This window comes from Oryza sativa, chromosome 9, assembly GCF_034140825.1.
Source record: "Oryza sativa Japonica Group chromosome 9, ASM3414082v1".
NCBI classification, from domain to species: domain Eukaryota; kingdom Viridiplantae; phylum Streptophyta; class Magnoliopsida; order Poales; family Poaceae; genus Oryza; species Oryza sativa.
Window position 1 is genome coordinate 23,952,413 of NC_089043.1, and position 20,530 is coordinate 23,972,942.

General features: G+C 43.0%; 2 protein-coding genes and 1 pseudogene across 2 annotated transcripts; 1 reads left to right on the forward strand and 2 right to left on the reverse strand.

The window, feature by feature from the left end:
* Positions 1-219: 219 nt before the first annotated feature.
* Positions 220-3,969, reverse strand: LOC4347505 (oleoyl-acyl carrier protein thioesterase 1, chloroplastic). Its single transcript, XM_015756174.3, has 7 exons — positions 3,466-3,969; positions 2,306-2,439; positions 2,104-2,217; positions 1,464-1,559; positions 1,072-1,159; positions 920-988; positions 220-759 (listed from the first exon to the last, which is right to left on the reverse strand). The coding sequence occupies exons 1-7, from the start codon at positions 3,778-3,780 to the stop codon at positions 505-507; spliced, it is 1,071 nt and encodes a 356-aa protein (XP_015611660.1). The 5' UTR covers positions 3,781-3,969; the 3' UTR covers positions 220-504.
* A 4,221-nt stretch (positions 3,970-8,190) lies between these two features.
* Positions 8,191-10,994, reverse strand: LOC4347506 (probable auxin efflux carrier component 5b). Its single transcript, NM_001422803.1, has 5 exons — positions 10,191-10,994; positions 9,270-9,355; positions 8,738-8,895; positions 8,532-8,608; positions 8,191-8,437 (listed from the first exon to the last, which is right to left on the reverse strand). Exons 1-5 carry the CDS (start codon positions 10,901-10,903, stop codon positions 8,365-8,367), a joined length of 1,107 nt encoding a protein of 368 aa, NP_001409732.1. The 5' UTR covers positions 10,904-10,994; the 3' UTR covers positions 8,191-8,364.
* Positions 10,995-13,941: 2,947 nt separating this feature from the next.
* LOC107278870 (uncharacterized) lies at positions 13,942-19,299 on the forward strand (annotated as a pseudogene).
* Positions 19,300-20,530: the final 1,231 nt, after the last annotated feature.

Below are 20,530 nucleotides of genomic sequence, written 5' to 3' on the forward strand. Positions count from 1 at the left end.
GAGTAATTTATAAATCTATTATTTGAATAATTGTTCATAGAGACTTGCAAAAATTAAATGGCAAAACTTATGACATGATAAACAATAAAAGCTGCATAACATTTCTAAATCCAACATATCATGCACACGTTTTATTATTATAATATTATATAAAACAGACATTTTTATCACTGAGATATCATAGTAATAGTGAAAGCAGCTGGGTATTCTATACAGGAAGAACCAAACTTGGCATGCCATTGCTATCTGTTGCCGATAGAATTATTTGAAGATTCATAAACACTGATTCTACTAGTACAAAGTATACAGCAACGCACAACTTCAGGTAAGACGAATGTCACAAACTGTAATTGTTACCACGGTACATTACAAAGGTAACAAATTAACACAAAATTTGGGGTACAACCGATTCTCTGAAAGGGCTATGCCAGACACCAAGAGCAAAATGATGGAACAAATGGAAGGATCAGAATACATATGACTGTATGATCAAAACTAGGGAATTCATCTAGCTAGCTTCCTCCACACGGTGCGCCCACGGTTGATCTCGTTCCCGTTCCCAGCAAATCTTAAGCAGTGCAAGAACTGTCGCTGCTCTTCTGGGTGCGGTGCAGCAAATGCGGATCCATTGGAACTCTTCTCCTCTCCTTCCTCGATATAAGTAAGTGAATCTACTATGTCATCATGTTGGCACTCTCTTCTGTAGTCAAGAGTGATTGTTTGTAACTCATGTGTATCAATAATATCTTGAGGTATACTCTGCCATTTAGAAGGAAAAAGAAAGAGATCAGAAATCATCACAAATCAACAAGGATGATAACTGCTCAAAGTAAGATTACAGCCAGGAGAGGGCTGTCAGCCTGTCACATGAAGCAAGAACAGTTAACTGGTAGCAAAACTGAGATAATGGAAAACTTACTTCAAGTACCCAACCAATGTAAGTGACATTATTGACATGTTGGTTCATGTCCAGATCAGCTCTTCTTGGCTGCAATACAGAAATTAATATATGTCAGCACAGAATTGTTTAGGGACAGAGCAAAAGAACCGCATTCTGAGACGAGAACTAACCACTAGGCCTAGTCTTGAGTGCTGTGCAGGATCAGTAAGAACTGGAATCTTTTTCAAACTGCCATTATTTTCCTCGGGGAATGCTAATCTGCACAATGGTAGCTTGTTACAATAATTATTATACCATAACAGTCATTTGAGAAAATACATGTACAATCTTCAGTCAAGCTACCAATGAATTATTTGCAACTACGAATACAAAGAAAACATATTCTTCTGATTCTCGAGTAATTCAAAACCACTGAATATGTATCCAAGTGTGTTTAACAGAGCCAAGTTAAAGAAAGGGAATCTGTGGCTCAATTGAAGAGTAAAAACAGAGATGCATCAAAGCAACAAAAATGTGCATGTGCAAGAAAACTGTGGCTAAATGAGTACAAGAGGAGGTTTACCTTGGAGTCTTTGGACAGTGTACAAAAACCTCATCCCTCACGTCATCACTCACTCTTTGAAGTCTGCGTGTATTTTGGTTCATCATGACCCACTTGCTGGACAAACAAGAAGATATGGCTGTGTTACACTGTAAACACTAAATAATGAAAATGTTTGTTGTTTTCCACCAAAAGAGAACGGTTCGTTCAGTACAAACTACTAAGTTCCAATTAATCATTAGCAGGTCTCACTCATTAAGAACGAATAATTAAGGCTGCTACAATTGCCAGCCAGCAAGTGTAAGAACATTCAAGCATAAGACAAGCACCAAGATCATTGGGCATTAAAAAAAATTCCAGTGTTTCGATTCACGCTCTCTTTTGAGATTGCTAAAATCTAGTACCTGAGTTTTCCTATTTTACAGGCTTACCTTGGTTGAATTCATTTGGAGAAGTGTAGGTGTAATAAGTGGAAATAAGGTGGGGAGAAAAGTAAAGAGGTGAGAAATATTAAGTTAAAACATGTAAGACATCACCAGTGGACCCCCTCAATACCTATTCAGAATCCCAGCATGCACAACATGGTTGAGTGAATGCACATCAGGCAACCACTTTCAAAATAATGTAATTATGAATACTCTTATACTTGAGCAATAAGTACCTGGTAGCTCTGCCGATAACTTCACCATTAGCCAGATCCTTAAGGATCCAATCACGACGAGTACCGATCTTTCCATCTTCTTGGCACCAAGTTTCAATCTCCACAACATCACCCCTGACCAGAGCAGAACCACCAGTCAGAACTAGATCTTGCTAAAAAAACAAGGGTGGGAGCAATGTTCGATGCAATCCTGAAAACTTACCATGCTGGGTACTTGTAGATCTCAATGTGCATTCGGTTGGTCACCCAAATTAGACCAAGTTTTCTCATTGTGGTAGTTGTGGCAAAACCATCAGTGGAGAACCCAACACTTTGTGCATGGTTACACCCTACCTCCTGCATTTACAAGAAATCTTACCATTAAAAGCTCATAGTACAAACAAAATAATGAGATGCTTCTCAACAGTGTTCTTCATATAAATAAAGCCAACACTGATAGCTAAGAAAAATGCTAATAGAAGCAGAAACACTTATTGTTTTTCTGGAACGCGGAAACACGTATTGTTACCACTGGTTATCAATTTTTCAAATTCAATGATCAGAAGTTTTCAGGAAAAAAAAGCATTCCATTTGATACTGCCTTAGTTTTTAAATCAAGATTATATTCAATCCACTATATTCCACCAGAACTAGCTCGATATACGCCCAGTCATATTTTGACTTGTTTGCATGATTTGATGCCAAAGTAGAACTCAAAAATCAGAATTTCAATATTTTTTTAACAGCCACGCACATTCATCCAGACACACAGAACAGAACTACCTAAACTGACATGATACACAACCCCTATTGGAAGTACTTATCAGGTATTTAAGCATAATAATTCAGGAATTATAGCTTTATTATATTTACACATGGACAAGAAAATCAGCATTAGAAAGGAGTGTGATACCACCTAGGAATGCAAGCATATGCCCATGAAATTTCGATGGGCGATTTCGCCGGCTCAGGATTTGTTAATTGCCAGAAAATATAAATAAAAGCAAAAAAGACATCGACTAGAATAAGACTAGAACAACCTGACTTTATCAAAGCTCTAGCTCAATCTACGCAAATGATAGCCCACGGATTTGAGGAAAGTTAGTATTACTAAATCTTGTCACATCACAGCAAATGAGGTCGGATTATAATTGTACGGAGAAATTGGAGCTGTCTAAATTCAGATCCAAACCACCGAATCTATCAAGAACAAGAACGAAGACGATGCTTCCACTCCCCCCCAACACAAACCGTGGCCGCAGCACATTTCGCAATCCGAGAGGACTCCACCCCAAATCGAGCCACGGAGAGCACGAATCTGACCAGCGAAGAGTAGCTTTGGGAGACGGGGAGGAATCCCGGCATGGGTGGTGGGGGGCGCACCTGGAGGAGGTTGGCGATGGTCTCGACGGTGGCCGTCTTGTTGATGCCCACCTCGTAGCACCGCACGATGAAGCTCTCCTTGTACGACAGCCCGTCCTCCAGCAGGCTCCCCAGCCGCAGCCGCTCCGCCAGGCTCGTCCTCTCCCCACCCTCCACCGCCGCCCGCGCCGCCGGTGTCCCCGCCGCCGCCTCGACCCCGGACACCTGCTGCGCGCGGCACCGCACCGCCACCTCGCTCCGCTGCCTCAGCAGCACCCCCGCGCCCGCGCCGCCCGCGCCGAGGCGGCATTGCGGCGGCGTGTGGCAGCGCAGCATCTCCTGTGGGGGGACGGTGGTGGAAGGGGACAGAAGAGATTCGAGTTCGCGCCGCCGCCGCCGCCGCCCGAGCAGCTGGGGGCGCGGGGGGGTTTATAGGGAGGAGATGGGCGAGGCGTGGCGTGGCGCGGCGTGGCGAGGGGTAGGGGGTGGCGCGGCGTGGCCACTAGTGGATATCAGGAGAGCGGCGGGGGCGTTGGGGGGTGGTGGTGGGCACTAGAGGCGATAGGAACGAGGCGAAGGGGAGGGGAGGCTGTCAGGCTACGGCGTTTTTTTGCTCAAATTTCATCAAACTGACTAGAAAACGCCTCTAAAATGGGGGGCCTAACGCGCGATCGATCGCCAGGCGATTGGATCCCCCCACTCCGCTGTAGGCACTCCTCCCACTTCTCCCCTTCCTCCCCCTTTCTTCTCTTCCTACTACAGTACACCATAAAAAAGTTTTTAAAAAATAAAAAGTTAGAAAAATTTATGTATAAAAAATTTAAATTCAAATTTAAATTTGAATCGGGTATGTAAACTTTTGACTTATAAACTTTGGATCTATAAACTTTAGGTGTATAAACTTTATATGTATAGAAATACTATATATAGAAAATATTTGAATTCAAATTTAAATTTGAATCGGATATAATTTAAATTCAAATTTGAACCGGGTATATAAACTTTAGGTCTATAAACTTTAGGTGTATAAACTTTAGATGTATAGAAATACTATATGTGAAAAATATTTGAATTCAAATTCAAATTTGAATCGGATATATAAACTTTAGTTATATAAACTTTAGGTGTATAAACTTTAGATGTATAGAAATACTATATATAAAAAATATTTGAATTCAAATTCAAATTTGAATCGGATATATAAACTTTTGATTTATAAACTTTTGGTCTCTAAACTTTAGATGTGTAAACTTGAGGTATATAAACTTTAGGTACATAAATTTACTAAAATAGAAAAGTAATACGATGCTAAAAAAGAAAACCAGGTGAAGGGAGGGGGTGGGAAATCTGATCGCTCTGGGCGGGCGAGGGCTCTCCTAGTAGCATTTCCGCTCTAAAATTGGGGGGCATTTAACTTTTTATTTTAACTCTTAGATTTGGCGTTTAACCATTTGGCAACCATGTGTCAATGATATGTGGGGCCTTATGCATAAGTAACATGTGGATCTAAGTGATAAATGGTTAATTATCATATATAAGAGTGGTAATAAATAGTTAAATATCCTAAATGTTTGAGGGTCCTTTTAACCGTATGATACGGTAAGGGTTTATTCCGTTTTAAAAAAAAGGATTTGGATTTTTAATAATTAATTTATATAAGTATCATTCGATTTGTAGGAAGAGAGTATATTAAAAAAAAACTTTCCCGCAAAAAAAATGAGTATATGAAAACTAAAAGAATTTTTAGTTTCATATAAGTTGTAGAGAGAAAATATAAGAGGAATAATATAATTATGAACACTCTTAAAGAATGAATAAAAAGACTCAAAAAGAAAAGGTTTTCATACAGTTCAACGTCATGCTAACTTTCCTTCGAATTATCTTTTTTTTTTCTTGAGCATTTCATAGGATTCTTGGAGCTTTATTTTAAAGCACCAAATAGGAGAAATTTTCTAATATGATCCAAATCTTACATAATTTTAATATTTTTCCCCACCAATCAAACCAATTCAGACGGCATTTTATTACTAGTTATTTGCTTACATGGTGTAGTTTATTTAGTAAATGGTATTTTATTAATCCTTTTTGCTGATTTCGAGGCTTCGAGCATTAGCTGAGCACGCCGGCAGTACGGGAGAGGTGTGGTACACATGCTGACAGCGACTAAACGATTCGATCTCAAATTCTTTCTCATTTAAGTCAACTTACGGTTGCAGCTAACGCCTGTGCTTGCATCATTAACTTTGTTAATCAATTATCGGTTTGTATGCAAACACGCAACGTAATTGCGCAGCTGTCTGCTAACTGCATTTTGTTGTTGACTTGTTGGTGTATTATTAACCACTGTAGTAAATGGCCGAATATTACGCCCCTGCAGGATATTTTCCGGACAGTTTTTTGTCATCTCGTCTGAGAAAACAAGGGAGTCTAGAGAAGTTAAATATTCCATTCGTTTCAAACTTTTTATTGTTATTGTGCGTACTATATCAATCATGTCTATCTCTAATTCGTTATCATTAATTTTAATAATCCATACAGTTTGACAACAAGTGAATTATACATCATGAAAGTTTTTCTGATAACGAATGTAAAAATAAAAATCTTATAATGTTAAATTTGTATAAAATAATGATAAGAGGCTGAAATGTTTGACTTACAATAAATCTGTAACGGTAATTAATTTGAAGCATACGAATACATGTAAAAAACAAGTAATATGACTATATATAACAAAAAAAACAATCAATTCTAGTTTTTCTTGATTATAAATAGTGCGCATACACTGGTGCACACTGCGTATGCACACCACACTCACATTTGTGAATACCCTTAACACACATGGAAAATACAAGATTAATATTAAATCTTATTAAAAATGTACCAATGTGTTCGTAATATTCATGAGCGCTATGATTTAAATCTTGACGGGTATAATCATGCATCCATAACCTTACCGCTATATTATCGATCCTTCCCTAAATTTTAAATATTGACATGTACTATTGAAAATATTGGCATCAGGATTTCCCATAGCCGACAAACTATTGAAAATAATAACTCAAGATTTAAATTTCAATATAAAAAAATATTTAGATTCATATCTCTCTTGCGGGCAACCTGTCTTGGGCTCTTGGAGCCGGGTTTTAGCCACCATGGGCTTAATTACTCTGGGCTATTCTGGGCCTGGTCTACAGCATAAACAAAAAGCCCACACCCACTTGTGCCTATAGCAAATTAATTAGCAATAACACTCCTAATTGGAAGTTGCTGCCTAGAATGGATAAAGCCACCCAATGTCGCACTATATATATAATAACTAAATTAGGTGGCTTCGTCAATGCAGTTTCTACGTTGATGTGAAATTACACCAAGTTTTGCATAATCACCACTCCTTTTGCTTTCCTAAAGTAGTTCATATCTTTTTTTGTCGGGTTAACAATCCATTTCCATTTTCCATCTTAGTGGAGAAATCACTCGGGATATACAATAAATGGAACATAGCAGCCCTTAATTATCCCCACTAAGATGCAGTTCCACTGGTTAAGCAACAATGATAGAGGCACGCGAGGGGAGGTGAAAGGAGAACTATGTGGGTGGCCCAGGGTGTAACGGAAAGGAAATATTATCCGGTCCAAAGGGAAATAGGCGTAACAAAGAAGAAAATATTATCCGGTCCAAAGTAAAAACTTTGTTCTAAAAAAAGTGAAAACTTAGTTCAAGATAGTTCAAATTAAAACTATTATAAAAAGTGATCCAATATGTAATTTATTCATTTATCATATATCAGGGATGAAGCTAGCAGCGAAGGATATTATTGGAGTCAGATCCATTACATGGCACCGTGAACCTTGAATTGTACCAATGTTTTACCAGATGATTTTGGAATTTTGTCGGGGCCTCGTCTGACCCCAAACAAACAAGGATTCGTCAACAATGAATTTGAGGCATTTCAACATTCAAATCAATTTGAGGCTTAGTGATGGAGTAGAAGCCAATTGGCCCTGTTTGGGAGAGCTTGTCCTAGCTGCAGCTTTTTCCAAAAAGCTCTTCTGCTAGAATCTGCCCCAAACAGTCTACAGCTTCTGAGAATCTGGGTTTCAGAGCTTTTCCAAATTCTCAGAAGTTGGTTACCAAACAGCTGCTTTTCAGAATTTAAAGCTCCTCCAAACAGGTCATTCTTGTAGCATTTCAACATTCAAATCAAATGGCATCATGTCAATTCATGACGTCCTGACAGACAAAAAAAAAACGCATTTGTCCTAAGGCCAAGCGAAAGCAAATTTGTGGAAAGTGATAAGTATTATTCTTGGTCGAGAAGAGAATCGATGATGGCCAACAATGGCAGAAGTAGCTAGCTTGATCGATGCTCTGGGACAACCAGAATAATTAATGCCACAAAAATTCAGAGGCACTTCACAAAATGGAACACGAATCTGAAGAAACATGCATGAGTGCAAGCTTACTCAATGCTCGTTAAACCACTCGCACAAAATTTTGCAGTATCAGATGATCAATATATGGAATCCGAACAATTTTTGGTGCTGCTTAATTGGCATTAATTATCAGATGCTACCTACCATGTCCATTAGGAGTATGTCAGAGGTTGAAGAGATGGCGTTCGTATCTGAACTCTGAAGTTCTGAACTCTTCTTCCACTGTAGAGCACATATACTGTATCTAGCTATTGATTTGGGTACTATTGTACTTTGATTTGCAGTTGCTGCATCAGATTTTTTTTTTGCATCATTCATCGAGTAAATAGTGCTTAATATTATTTACCTAAGATCAGAAGTACAGATTCTGTAAGTACATAGCTCGATCAATAGTGATACAAAGCTTGATGGCATGCCATGCTACTTTGCATTGCACTCTGATTCTGACGTGCCAAAAAACAAAAACAAAAAAAAAAACTTAATCCGATCATCGTATGAAGCCTAGAACAATGTAGTACACGATCAACACCGGTAATGACGCCAGTGTCCCGAATATAACCCTGGAAGATAAATTTGACAGAAGGTACTGAAGCAGATCAAACTAAAGAAGTTCAGTGAAATCCAGTTAAACCGTATATAAGATTGTCTACTTACGCTGTGCTGAGTATTTCGGCGTGCAGGCCGTACTCCTTTGCGAACACGAACGTCGTGATGGATTGAGGAAGCGCAGCCTGTTCATCACGAGCAGTTTCATCGTGAGGACTTGTGTCATGCATGCATCCGTTTGAATTCAGACAAATTTCAGGTGAAAGAAGAAAAAAAGAACTTGGCGAATGAATTTCGTGTAAATGTGTGTATGCCTGTATGATGGCAAGACGCAGGAGGTCGCCGCGGAGGCCGAGGGCGAAGGCGCCGACGGCGGTGGCGGCCGGGCCGGCGACAAACCGCAGCGCCATGCCCAGCACGGTCAGGCCGGCGCCGCAGACGATGATCTTGTCCTGCAACGCCATGAACAAACCTGCACAGTACAGGAGAGTACAAACACAAACAAATCAAATGCAGATTTCAGTTAGGAGAGTACAGCGTTTTCTTGTTCATTAGTCCTTAGGTCCCGTTCATTTCTCCAACAAGAGTTGGATGAAGATAAAAATTTTCGTGACACGCTTTTCAAACCGCTAAACGGTGTGTTTCGTGCGAAAACTTTATATATGAAAGTTGCTCTAAAATATTATATTAATTTATTTTTTTAGTTTGTAATAATTAAAACTCAATCAATCATACGTTAATACCACATCATTTTACGTAAAAAATTTAATCTGCATATTTATTATAAAAGAAGTTAGGAATGATCAAGTCGTGTGATAGCTGATTATTAATTGGTTAATTACGTACCCATGCTAAACATGGAGAGTCCAACCCCGGTCTTGGACATGATCAGCACTGACCCCTCTATGATGCTTGGCGTTTCGACATGCCACCTGCAAAGCAAGAACGACAGTCACAATAAATCAAGCCACAAATAAAGATAATTCCCTGCAAATCTCTCGAGAATTCATCGTTTGATTTGGGAACAGGATCTTGGAATAATCTGCCATAGCCTAAACAAGCGTAATATGCAAGTTTTTCAGGGGGGGGGGGGGTTGATTAAAGGTACATATCTGATCATTTGCAGCAAACATTCTCTCCTGATTTGAATCAGACAACTTTATGGCAAATTGCCAAAGTTGTTCTCCATATATATGTGCCTGATTGGACTGTCGTCCAATACATATTCAAGTAGTGTGTTGCTTTACTTGTATTCAATTCTTGATTAATATGGGGCAAACATGAGAGATGCTTGTAGTCAAATCAAGTTACTTTAATTAACAAAAATATGGTTTACAAGTTCATGTCAGCCGTTCCACTAACAATGGTTGTATTTGTTCCGATCCACTTTGATTGTCCCTTTTATAGAGTACTAATTAATAAAGAAAGCTCAGTTAGTAGGCTATATATAAACATTTTCCTATGGCCTGTTTAATGTGTTTTTTTACTAACATTTTGACTAGAGAATCTTACATTTCCAGCAAACTGATTTTGTTTTGATAATGATGTTGGTTTATTACTACTACAAATTCATAAAATTACTAATGCGATTAAGCGGGGTAGGGGGACTCGAGTCCCACAGCACCTACGCTGGATCCATCCCTGTTAAAAACATATTAAAAGTTACTTCGGAACTTCCGCAGCAAAGCGCGGGAATCACCTAGTAAAATGAGAGACTCGGACAAAACGAGAATTTCTGCATGCATGCAGTCGCTTACGTAGGCACACCTGTTTGTGACGCACGCCCACGCGACGCCAAGAACGCCCGCGTAGACGTTCGGGTTGCGCGCCACCTTGAGCCACACCGCTCTCACCAGCGGCCACAGCGACCGCCTCGCCGCCGCCGCCGTCGCCGCCGCGGCGGCGCCGTCCTCCACGTCGTCGTCGTCGGTCCCCGTCGGCGGCGGCGGCGGCGCCGCCGCCGCCGTGGTGGCGCGCCTCACCTCGAACGCGAGCAGCAGCAGCGGGAAGTAGACGATGGTCTGCACCACGGAGATCTGCACGATGAGGTCGCGCGCCCACTTCCCGTACATGGCGTCCAGCAGCGGCACGCCGACGACGAGCGTGTTGTTCAGCGTCGCCAGCGAGAACCCAGTGATGCACCACGAGAACCCGCCGCCGCCGCCGCGCTTGCCTCCGCCGGAGCCGCAGCAGCGGGTGGAGGCGGCGGCGGCGCAGGCGGCGAGGGCGAGCGCGACGGCGAGCTTGGAGAGCGCGTCGGCGGCGAGGACGCGGTAGCTGAGGGCGAAGGGGTCGATGCGGGCGGCGAAGTCGAAGGCGAAGAAGGGGACGGCGAAGCAGGCGACGAGGCGGTTCACGGCGTCGCACTGGTCGGCGGTGAAGAGGCGCCACCACCGCACGGAGCCGTAGCCGAGGCCCAGCGCGAAGTAGAGCGGCGCCATGGCCGCCACTACCTTGTACACGTCGCCCCACCCGATCATCTCGATTGGCTTAGCTCTAGCTAGCTAGCTGCACTCCACTGATGAATGTGATGATCAGTAGTGAGATTTTTTTTTGGTGTGCCTTTTGTTGGTGGCGCCTGTGTATATAGAGGGAGAGGTCAGGAAGGTGGTGGATGCATCATGCATGGAGAAAAAAAAAGTTAGGCTCCTTTAATTCGGAGAAAAAAAATAGAAATTTTGAAGGATTTTAATTTTATTGAAAAAATTCCTATAAATGCCTTCGAATTAAATGATCCAATCCTTTAAAATTCATATGGAACTTCCGTAAAAAAAATTCATATGAAATGGACAATTCTATAGAGATTTTGGATGAAACTTCCCTTTAAGTATATTTTTCTCATCCGATTCTTATGTTTTTTTTCCACGATTCAATCAAACGGTTCTGTGTTTTACAATTATCTATTTTACACTTCAATCACTTCCATTCTTGTTAGAGTTATGTGATTTTTCTATTCCTTCAATTTTTTTTTTCATTCCTGCTATTTAAATAGGCCCTTAGGCTAGTATTCCTGTGTATTATTCCATCTGGTGAAGGAAAAGTAAATGTGTAAAAAAAGAAACCAAGGAATCATGCAGAAATCAATACAAGGTACAAGCAAATCAATGTACAGTACGATTCATAGGCAGTGTGTTCCACTGTTCCCAATGCTTGAATTAAATTAGCAGCTTTCGAAAACCGGAGTTTTGACCAAGTTCCTTAGGTTTTTAATAGATGATTTTTAATATGTAGATTATTCTTTTTTTTTTAAAAAAGTTATGTAGTTATCAGTTTTTTTTAACTTGGTTTATCATGGAAGATATATATTTCAAGTATGACTTATTTACACGATTAAATATATGTTTAAAAGTTAATGGCATCGCTTACTAAAAACTGCAGGGAGATTTTTGGCGTGTAGTATATATACCGATCAATTGTATCAAAAGCAGAGTTTAGTTGGTTCATGACGTGAAATCGTGGATGTACAACACCTACGGATCCGGCTCTTTGACTTTGCAAGCGAACGGCAGATAAACACAGTAAAATAAGCCTGGTGCTATGGTACATAACAGTGTTTTGAAGTTTTGGCTGTAGCAACAATACAAAACAGTAAAAACCATTGTGCTAATTCACTATTCACTGATACTGTAGCGTACTTGTTGACGCGAAAAACAGCAGTACTGTATCGATTAATCTCGCTACGGGTGAGAATGGATCAAAGCCAAGGTACTGTGCTTCTCTGACTTCACAAAGTCAGAGGATCTCGTTCCACAACACTATACCAACTAGACCACAGATGACTACCCAAGTTTTTAAGTGCACGTAGATAATTTGGGGTGCATGTTATTTTTATCAATACTTGCAATGTCACCTTTTTGGCCGGGGGAAATAGTAGGCTTCACGTACGATTCTCACTTATGAAATTAGTACGAACGGACGCGAGAATCCTAATTCGCACACGGACACCGGCAGCACGCACTCCCGACTCATATGGCCCACGCGGCGCACGCGCGTGATTTTTTCTTCTCTAACCTACCACCGTTTTCTTTTTTTTTTCACTTTCTTTTTTTCCGTGATTTTTTTTCTGTTTCTTTTTTTTTGCGTTTTTTTATGATTACATTTTAATCTTCCAGCAGTAAGTGTTTTCAATTTTTTTTGTTGAAAGTTTTAAAATCTTGACTTGAAAATTTTTAAAATCTTAATTTAAAAATTTTCAAATCTCGAGTTGAAAGTTTTCAAATTTTGAGTTGAAAGTTTTTAAATCCGAGTTGAAAGTTTTTAATCCCGAGTTGAAAGTTTTTAAATCCGAGTTGAAAGTTTTCAAATCTTGAGTTGAAAGTTTTCAAATCTGGGTTGAAAGTTTTTAAAGTTGAGTTGAAAGTTTTTCAAATTTTACTTAAAAAAAATAAATTTCGAGTTGAAAGTTTTCAAATCTGGATTTAAAATTTTGAAACTATGACTTCATATGTATATTTCTTTTTAATTTGTTAGTTAAAAAAATCTCACAGAAAAAATAAAACCTTATCTACTACCATCATTATTCTAAACTATTATTATCTAATATGCTAATAGATTAGTATAACAATTTATACCAAAAACGAGCGCTGACTACCGTTTTTTTGACAAATTGACCCTTTTCAAAAACTTAATTCGAAACTAACCCCTGCCGAAAACTTCAACCAAAACTAGGCCGTCGGCTCAGCGCCAAGCGCATTGGCGCTGAGGTTGGCCGTGTCAGCGCCAACGGGACTGGCGCTGACATTGTGCCACCGTGGCGGCCGGGCCGATCCCCTAGCTGACGTGGCAGCTACCTCAGCGCCAACCGCTTCGGCGCTGAGGTGCCCAACCTCAGCGCCAAGTAAGTTGGCGCTGACCTTGGCTACTTAGAGCCCGGCCGAGGCCGCCCCAGCCAGTTCTTCCTCCGTTTTTTCCCCAGCCGCCCGCCTAGGGTTCGGTCGCCACCGTGTTCTCCTCGCCCAATCTCCCCCAAAAACCTCTCTAATCGAAGGTGATTTGTGCGACATTGAGTTTGGGATCGGAAGAGAAGGTAAACCCCTCTATAAACCCTAAGTTCCCCAAAGTTTTATTGGATATTTTGCATTGTTTTGGTTGTAGACGTGGTTTGATAATAGTTGGCTAAGGATGGATTATTAGATGGATAATATGGGTGGGGATGAAGTGTGGAAGTGGCATATCTTTATCTATTTGGTTGTTATTGATACATTTGACAAAATATATTTGGAATGGATGTTTGGTGATGCACTAGGGTTTGATGGGAGATGGATGTGTGGTGATGGCCTAGGATGTGGGATGGATTTGTGGTGATTGAGAGGGTTTGAAAGGGGTTGATGTGTGGTGAAGGGTAGGTAATTTGTAGGAGTAGAGTTTTTTTTTTATAAATAATGTGTAGTATTTGAGTAATGTACTTATTTATTGGAAAAATTAGACATGTTGTTAGCTTTTGAAGTATTGGTATTGCAATGGTAATTACATATTATTTTCAAGTAATTAATGTTTATGCATGGGTTTAAAATTGTAGATGGATAGATTGGTCCGGCTTCATTATGGTGGTTGTGTGGTAGATGAAAGTACACATGGAAGCCAATTTGAGGGAATGACAGTTAGACAATTAGTGTTTTTTGCGAAGCCTACCTTTGAGGAGTTAATGTCTCGCATCAAGCATGAATTGGATTGGAATGATGAGTCGGTTGGTATGCAAGGGAGATACGATGTGGGCGGCGGTGTCATGTCACATAAATTTATGTTAGACTTGAATGGAGAGATCGAATGGCAAACATATATAGATATAGTATTGGGGTCACATTTCAAATCTCTTGAGGTGTTTGCATGGAAGAAAGATGGTAGGATAGGGAAGAAAGAACTTATAGAATCACCCATTAGCTGTCACGAACTGTCGGAGAGGTGTAGTAGGAAGGAAGAATTGATTGAGGAAGACGTGGAGGGGGGCGAGGGAGTAAATGATATGGCGGATGTGGAGGTCAGGGAAGAGAATGACCCGGTAAGGGAGGAAGTACATGCAGAGGAGAATGTGCCGTTAAGGGAAGAAGTACATGCAGAGGACAATGTGCCGTTAAGGGAGGAAGTTAATGTGGAGGAGAATGTGCCGGTAAGAGAGGAAGGAGATGTTGAGGATGGTCGGGAGGTAGGAGATGATGTGGAGTTGCCTGAGGAAGAAGCGAATGGTAAGAATGTAAGTATGGGCCTAAGGGAGTTGGCTAGGCTGAAATTCTATACCCGAGAGGAGTGTGAGGAGGCTATGATACGCAGTGGATTGAACCCAGGCTGGTTGGAGTATGATACAGAGGATGAATTGGATGAGTCCGCTTCCGACTCCGATGATGATCGTCCAGTGCGTAAGATGTCAGAGCATGAAAGGACTGTGTTTGCGAAACTGGTGGGTAGAAACCCGGAAATAACACAATTCGAGGATCTTACCAGATCTGGGCTAGCAATTGCTGATGGGGATCCACAATATGACGGTGCCTTCGAACCAATGTGTGATGAACCAAGGAAGGGGTTGGAGTTTCGATCGATGGATGATCTGAAAATATGGCTACAGAGTTATTCTATCCGTGTCCACCGGCCGTACCATGTGAAGGAATCTAATGCGTCAGTAAAGTATACTGTGGCTTGTCTCGATCGCCATTGCAAATGGCAGATTAATGCAAGGAAGAGTGGAGGAGATAGGTGGCGGGTGACTAGGGTGGGCGAAGACCACACATGCTGTAGTGCGGAAGTAACCGGCAAGCATTTGCAACTTACTTCAAGGTTTATTGGAAACAGGTTACAGGCATTTGTGCGAGCTGAACCAACTTTATCTCCAGCAGCGATTGTCGAGGCAGTTGAGCAAATATGGCACTATCGGCCTACGTATGGCAAAGCATGGCGTGCTAAGCAAGTTGCTATGAAGGTCATTTGGGGAGATTGGGACGAGGCGTATGTTCGCTTGCCTACACTGATGCGTGCCATCAAAGCAAAGAACCCTACCATGCATTTCCGTGTTGAGGCTCATCCCGAGAAGTCCAGGATGGTGGATGGAGTACAGAGGCGAGTATTTGGACGTGCATATTGGATATTTGGCCAGTCCATAGAAGCATTCAAGCACTTGAGGCCGGTGCTAGCAATTGATGGCACTTTCTTAACCGGTAAATACCAAGGTACATTGCTCACGGCAATAGGGGTCGACGCCGGGTTACATCTTGTTCCCTTAGCGTTTGCTCTGGTAGAGAAGGAGAATACATCCAACTGGGAGTGGTTCATCAACATGTTGAGAAACAAGTTGATCGGTCCTAATAGAGAAGTGTGTATAATTTCTGATAGACACCCTGGCATTTTTTCAATTACTAATGATTCCATTTTCATTTGCAGGATGGAGCACTTTCCGGGGTTGGAGGATTTCTACGAGGAGAAGCACCGGGCCCCACAGATTGCCAGCGGAGAGGTTAGCATCAACAATATTCCATTTTTTTTATGATCGAATTTATTTTTTCTTCTTTGATTTTAGTTTGTACAGATAGATCATCCATCATAGAGATATCTCAAATCAAAGTTCAGGAGCCTCAAAGCAGAGCATGTAAACACACAGATCTTCTTTTCAGTTTTCTTGCTCAATCCCAAAATTAAAGTTCCTAGTTGCATGATGTATTTTCCACAACCCTTGTATATGATATATTGTCGCTAACTTTATGTTATTATGTTTGTCTATTGATGCAGCGCTTGAAGACCCTTCGAGTCAGAGGTCACACGGCGCACATACTGTTCGACGACTGGTACGTCCCGTACCTACGGCGGGCGAAGCTCTTGGCGTTCGTGACCATGGCGCAGCGACCGGTGCCTCTGTACAACGCCGCTGCTCTGACGGCCCTAGTGGACCGGTGGCGTCCAGAGACACACACCTTCCACCTACCGTGCGGGGAGCTGACGGTCACTCTGGAGGACGTCACCATGATCCTGGGTCTTCCTATCCGGGGTCAGGCGGTCACAGGTGACACAGCGTCAGGGAATTACTAACGAGTCTTCGTATTCATTTGTTAATTTTTTTGCAATTACTAATGATTCCATTTAATTTCCGGTTACAGGTGACACAGCGTCGGGGAACTGGAGGGAGAGGGTCGAGGAGTACCTTGGTCTGGAGCCTCCAGTGGCACCTGATGGTCAGAGGCAGACGAAGACATCAGGGGTTCCTTTGAGTTGGTTGCGAGCCAACTTCGGTCAGTGTCCCGCTGAGGCAGACGAGGCTACAGTACAGCGATACTGCAGGGCGTACGTGCTGTACATCTTCGGCAGTATTCTGTTCCCTGACTCTGGTGGAGACATGGCTTCTTGGATGTGGCTGCCGTTGCTCGCGGACTGGGATGAGGCGGGTACCTTCAGCTGGGGGTCGGCTGCCCTAGCCTGGTTGTATCGGCAACTCTGTGATGCTTGCCGAAGGCAAGGCGGGGACGCGAACCTAGCAGGCTGTGTTTGGTTGCTACAGGTAAGTTCACGCATGTTATGTTTCATAACATTTCAATTTCTTGCTAACATGTTGGAAGCTAACGTATGTGACGCAGGTTTGGATGTGGATGAGGCTTCCAGTTGGTCGGCCCATGTGGAGGACCCATCAGGCTTGGCCGCACCAGGATGCAGACCGACGTCCCACTGTAGCTCACCTGTGGGAATCGGTCCCATCTCCAGTAGTAGGCCGCAGGAATTTGGCGTACTACCACTACACAAACGAGATGGACTACCTACAGCCAGAACATGTAAGCTATTCGGGGTTCTATCACACATGAAGATGGTTTCTTACTATATAGTACTAAATGTGCTTCAATGTGTTTTATTTTTGTTGCTGCAGGTGGTGTGGATGCCATATCAGGCACAGGAAGTGCTCGAGCTAGAACTAAATCCCATGTGCCATATAGAGGATGCGTTGAAGACCCTACGGTGCCCACTGATCTGCTTCTATGCAGTGGAGTTCCAGATGTGCCACCGCGTGATGCGGCAATTCGGGAGGCTTCAAACAATCCCGCACCGTTTCTCCACGAGTATCGACCTACACAAGTTAGTAATTTCACTTAACAATTTATTTTGCTTGCCCAATCAGTCACTTCAACATTTACTACATATTTGAGTTGGACATTTTGCATACGTGCAGGGTGGACCGTCGGAAGAACAAGAAGGTGACTGATTGGGCTTACTACCATCAGGATCATATCACGCAATGGGAGAAGTTCGAGGAGAATGGAGTACCAGACCAGGGTCAGCACAACGGGACGGAGTTCGACTTGTACTTGGCGTGGCTCCACAGGACCTACCGTCTTGTCCTACGTCCGGCTTGGACACTAGCCGACATAGCGGATGACCCCGAGGATGTTGAGGAGCAGAACGAGTACGATACTCGTACCCGTCTAGGTACCACGGTCGAGACGGGACCTGTTCGCGACAGAGTGGTTAGTTTCTAGCATTAATGTTGTATATTATTTCATTTCAATGCCATATATGTTGTGACTTACTTCATTTCAATCCTACAGGCTCGAGAGCTCTTGCGGACCGTCAACGACGCGGGAGTGGCGCTAGGCACGGCTCCTGGCTCCGAAGGAGAGGGCGGCACCCTCCGCAACGCCCTACAGGTAATCGTTGGAAAGAGATGAAACTACGGTGTTTTCTTCCAAAAGCGATAACTTAACATGGATTATTTTTTATGCAGAGACTACGGCAGCAATGTCGGAAGTTGGCAGCAAGGCTCGGCTGCAGGTCGACTGATGTGGTCGAACATGCTCATGCCCACCAAGAGGGGGATGAAGAAGGGGAGGTGGGTGACGAGGAGGGCGAGCAAGACAAAGAGGCGGAGGAAGGAGATGAGGAGGAAGAAGGGGATGAGGACAGAGAAGAGGAGGCGGATGAGCTCGGTCCCTCGCAGCTAGAGGACGCACCAGAGTCGTCACAGCCGGATATCTCGCAGCCCGGCCCGTCTCGACCATGACGCCGGCGGGCTCCTTCGCAGGACTGGAGGTACACCCCCGACGTGCCTCGTCCTCGCACTAGAGGTAGGAAGAGGTGAGTGCATGGTTCAATGGATGGATGGATAGATGGATGGACTTGATGCATGGTTCGATGGATGTATGGACTGGATGTATGGACTCGACTGGATGTATAGACGAGGATCGATGGGATGTTTTTATTTCTTATATATATGGACTTCATATATGGATGTATTGATGGATTCTATGGATGTATGGAATGATGTTGGGATTGATGGATGGATGTATGTTTTGTATGGTTCTCTGGATATATTACTGCCTGTAAATTTCTGTGATTTGATGTTTGCCTCTGTTGTGTGCAAAGTTTTGCTAAAGTTTAGCAGGGCTGGGACGTCAGCGCCATGCTAAATGGCGCTGACATGTCCAAACTCAGCGCCAGTGCACCTGGCGCTGAGGTCCCAGCCCAGCCATCCAGAAGGCTTGCTGGGCTGGGCCACGGCCGAAACGGCCAAGTCCCACCTCAGCGCCAGGTGGGCTGGCGCTGAGTTTCCAACAGTCAGCGCCATTATGACTGGCGCTGAGGTCCCAGCCCGCAAGCCATCCAGCAGGCTTGCTGGTCTAGGCCTTGGGGGTTGCGGCCAAGTCCCACCTCAGCGCCAGGTGGGCTGGCGCTGAGTGTCCCACTATCAGCGCCATTATGGCTGGCGCTGAGGTCCCAGCCCGCAAGCCATCCAGCAGGCTTGCTGGTCTGGGCCTTGGGGGTTGCGGCCAAGTCCCACCTCAGCGCCAGGTGGGCTGGCACTGAGTGTCCCATGGTCAGCGCCATTATGGCTGGCGCTGAGGTCCTAGCCCGCAAGCCATCCAGAAGGCTTGCTGGTCTGGGCCTTGGGGGTTGCGGCCAAGTCCCACCTCAGCGCCAGTCCGGTTGGCGCTGAGGTAGCTGCCACGTCAGCTGGGGATCGGCCCGGCCGCCACGGTGGCACAATGTCAGCGCCAGTCCCGTTGGCGTTGACACGGCCAACGTCAGCGCCAATGTGTTTGGCGCTGAGGCGACGGCCTATTTTTGGTTGAAGTTTTTGGCAGGGGTTAGTTTCGAAATAAGTTTTCCAAAAGGGTCAATTTGTCAAAAAAACGGCGCTGACTATGCCCGAACATACGGCAACCAAACAGACGGCACGGAAACATGGATACATGATGAGAATACAAGTCCTTCATGGCCCAGAAGCCCATATACAAAGTTTACAAACTCTTTGCCCTCTTTTACCTGTTTTCTTATTTATGCTGTATAAACCTAAGTTAATATCTAAACTGACAGTCTGATCTAATCTACAACGATACTAATCTAGACTGCATGCAAAGAGGTATGTCCATCTTAATCCATCTTATTTGGGCATCACAAACATATTCTTTGTTACGCTAGTCGCTTTTTTTTTTCCGTGCAATGTCTAAGAGTAAGACCATGTATTTAGCTCTTGTATTTTTTTATATTAGTATTTTAATATAAACTTTGCTTTGCAAAACATGTCATCATAAACTACTTCGCTTTGCAATTTATTTTAGTATGCATGTGGGCGGAGCGACACAAGGTAAATCTATCCATGTGGGACTAAATATACAGCAGTTAAACACTGGAGAAGTGTTTCATCGTACAACTATTGTACAAAACATATCGTACGTATAGCAGCCCTCGAAAGAGTAGAGCCAAACTCAATGGCATAGGCTGTATTTAGTTCCTAAAATTGAGAAAAAGTTTGAGGAAAGTTGATATTCCCCCATTTCACAATGTAAGTCATTCTAGCATTTCTCATATTTATATTGATGTTAATGAATCTAAGTAGATAACATCAATATAAATATGAGAAATGCTAGAATGACTTACATTGTGAAACGGAGAAAGTAGTTTGGAAAAAAAGTTAGAGTTTATGTGAGTAGGAAAATTTTGGATGTGATGTAATGTGATGGAAATTTGGAAGTTTGGAGAAAGTTTGGTGTGGAACTAAACAGGGCCATACATGTACCATGCATCAGGGTTAAATTTCACTCGAATTTCATCGACCAAATTTCGGTGCTCTCCCAAACCGCCGGCCTTTGTATCGAATCCCAAACTGAATTTCCTCGTTTCAAACGCGGGGTGGGGTGGGGGGG

What these genes read in the sequence shown, in the direction of transcription:
- LOC4347506 (NM_001422803.1), bottom strand. Translation starts at nt 10,903, where the DNA reads ATGATCGGGTGGGGCGACGTGTACAAGGTAGTGGCGGCCATGGCGCCG. An exon ending in TGCGTCTTGCCATCATACAG is followed by an intron (nt 8,609 to 8,737) that starts GCATACACACAT and finishes CGTGATGAACAG; the next exon opens with GCTGCGCTTCCTCAATCCAT. An exon ending in GCCGAAATACTCAGCACAGC is followed by an intron (nt 8,438 to 8,531) that starts GTAAGTAGACAA and finishes TTTATCTTCCAG; the next exon opens with GGTTATATTCGGGACACTGG.
- LOC4347505 (XM_015756174.3), bottom strand. Translation starts at nt 3,780, where the DNA reads ATGCTGCGCTGCCACACGCCGCCGCAATGCCGCCTCGGCGCGGGCGGC. An exon ending in GTTATCGGCAGAGCTACCAG is followed by an intron (nt 1,560 to 2,103) that starts GTACTTATTGCT and finishes TTGTTTGTCCAG; the next exon opens with CAAGTGGGTCATGATGAACC. An exon ending in ACTCAAGACTAGGCCTAGTG is followed by an intron (nt 989 to 1,071) that starts GTTAGTTCTCGT and finishes TCTGTATTGCAG; the next exon opens with CCAAGAAGAGCTGATCTGGA.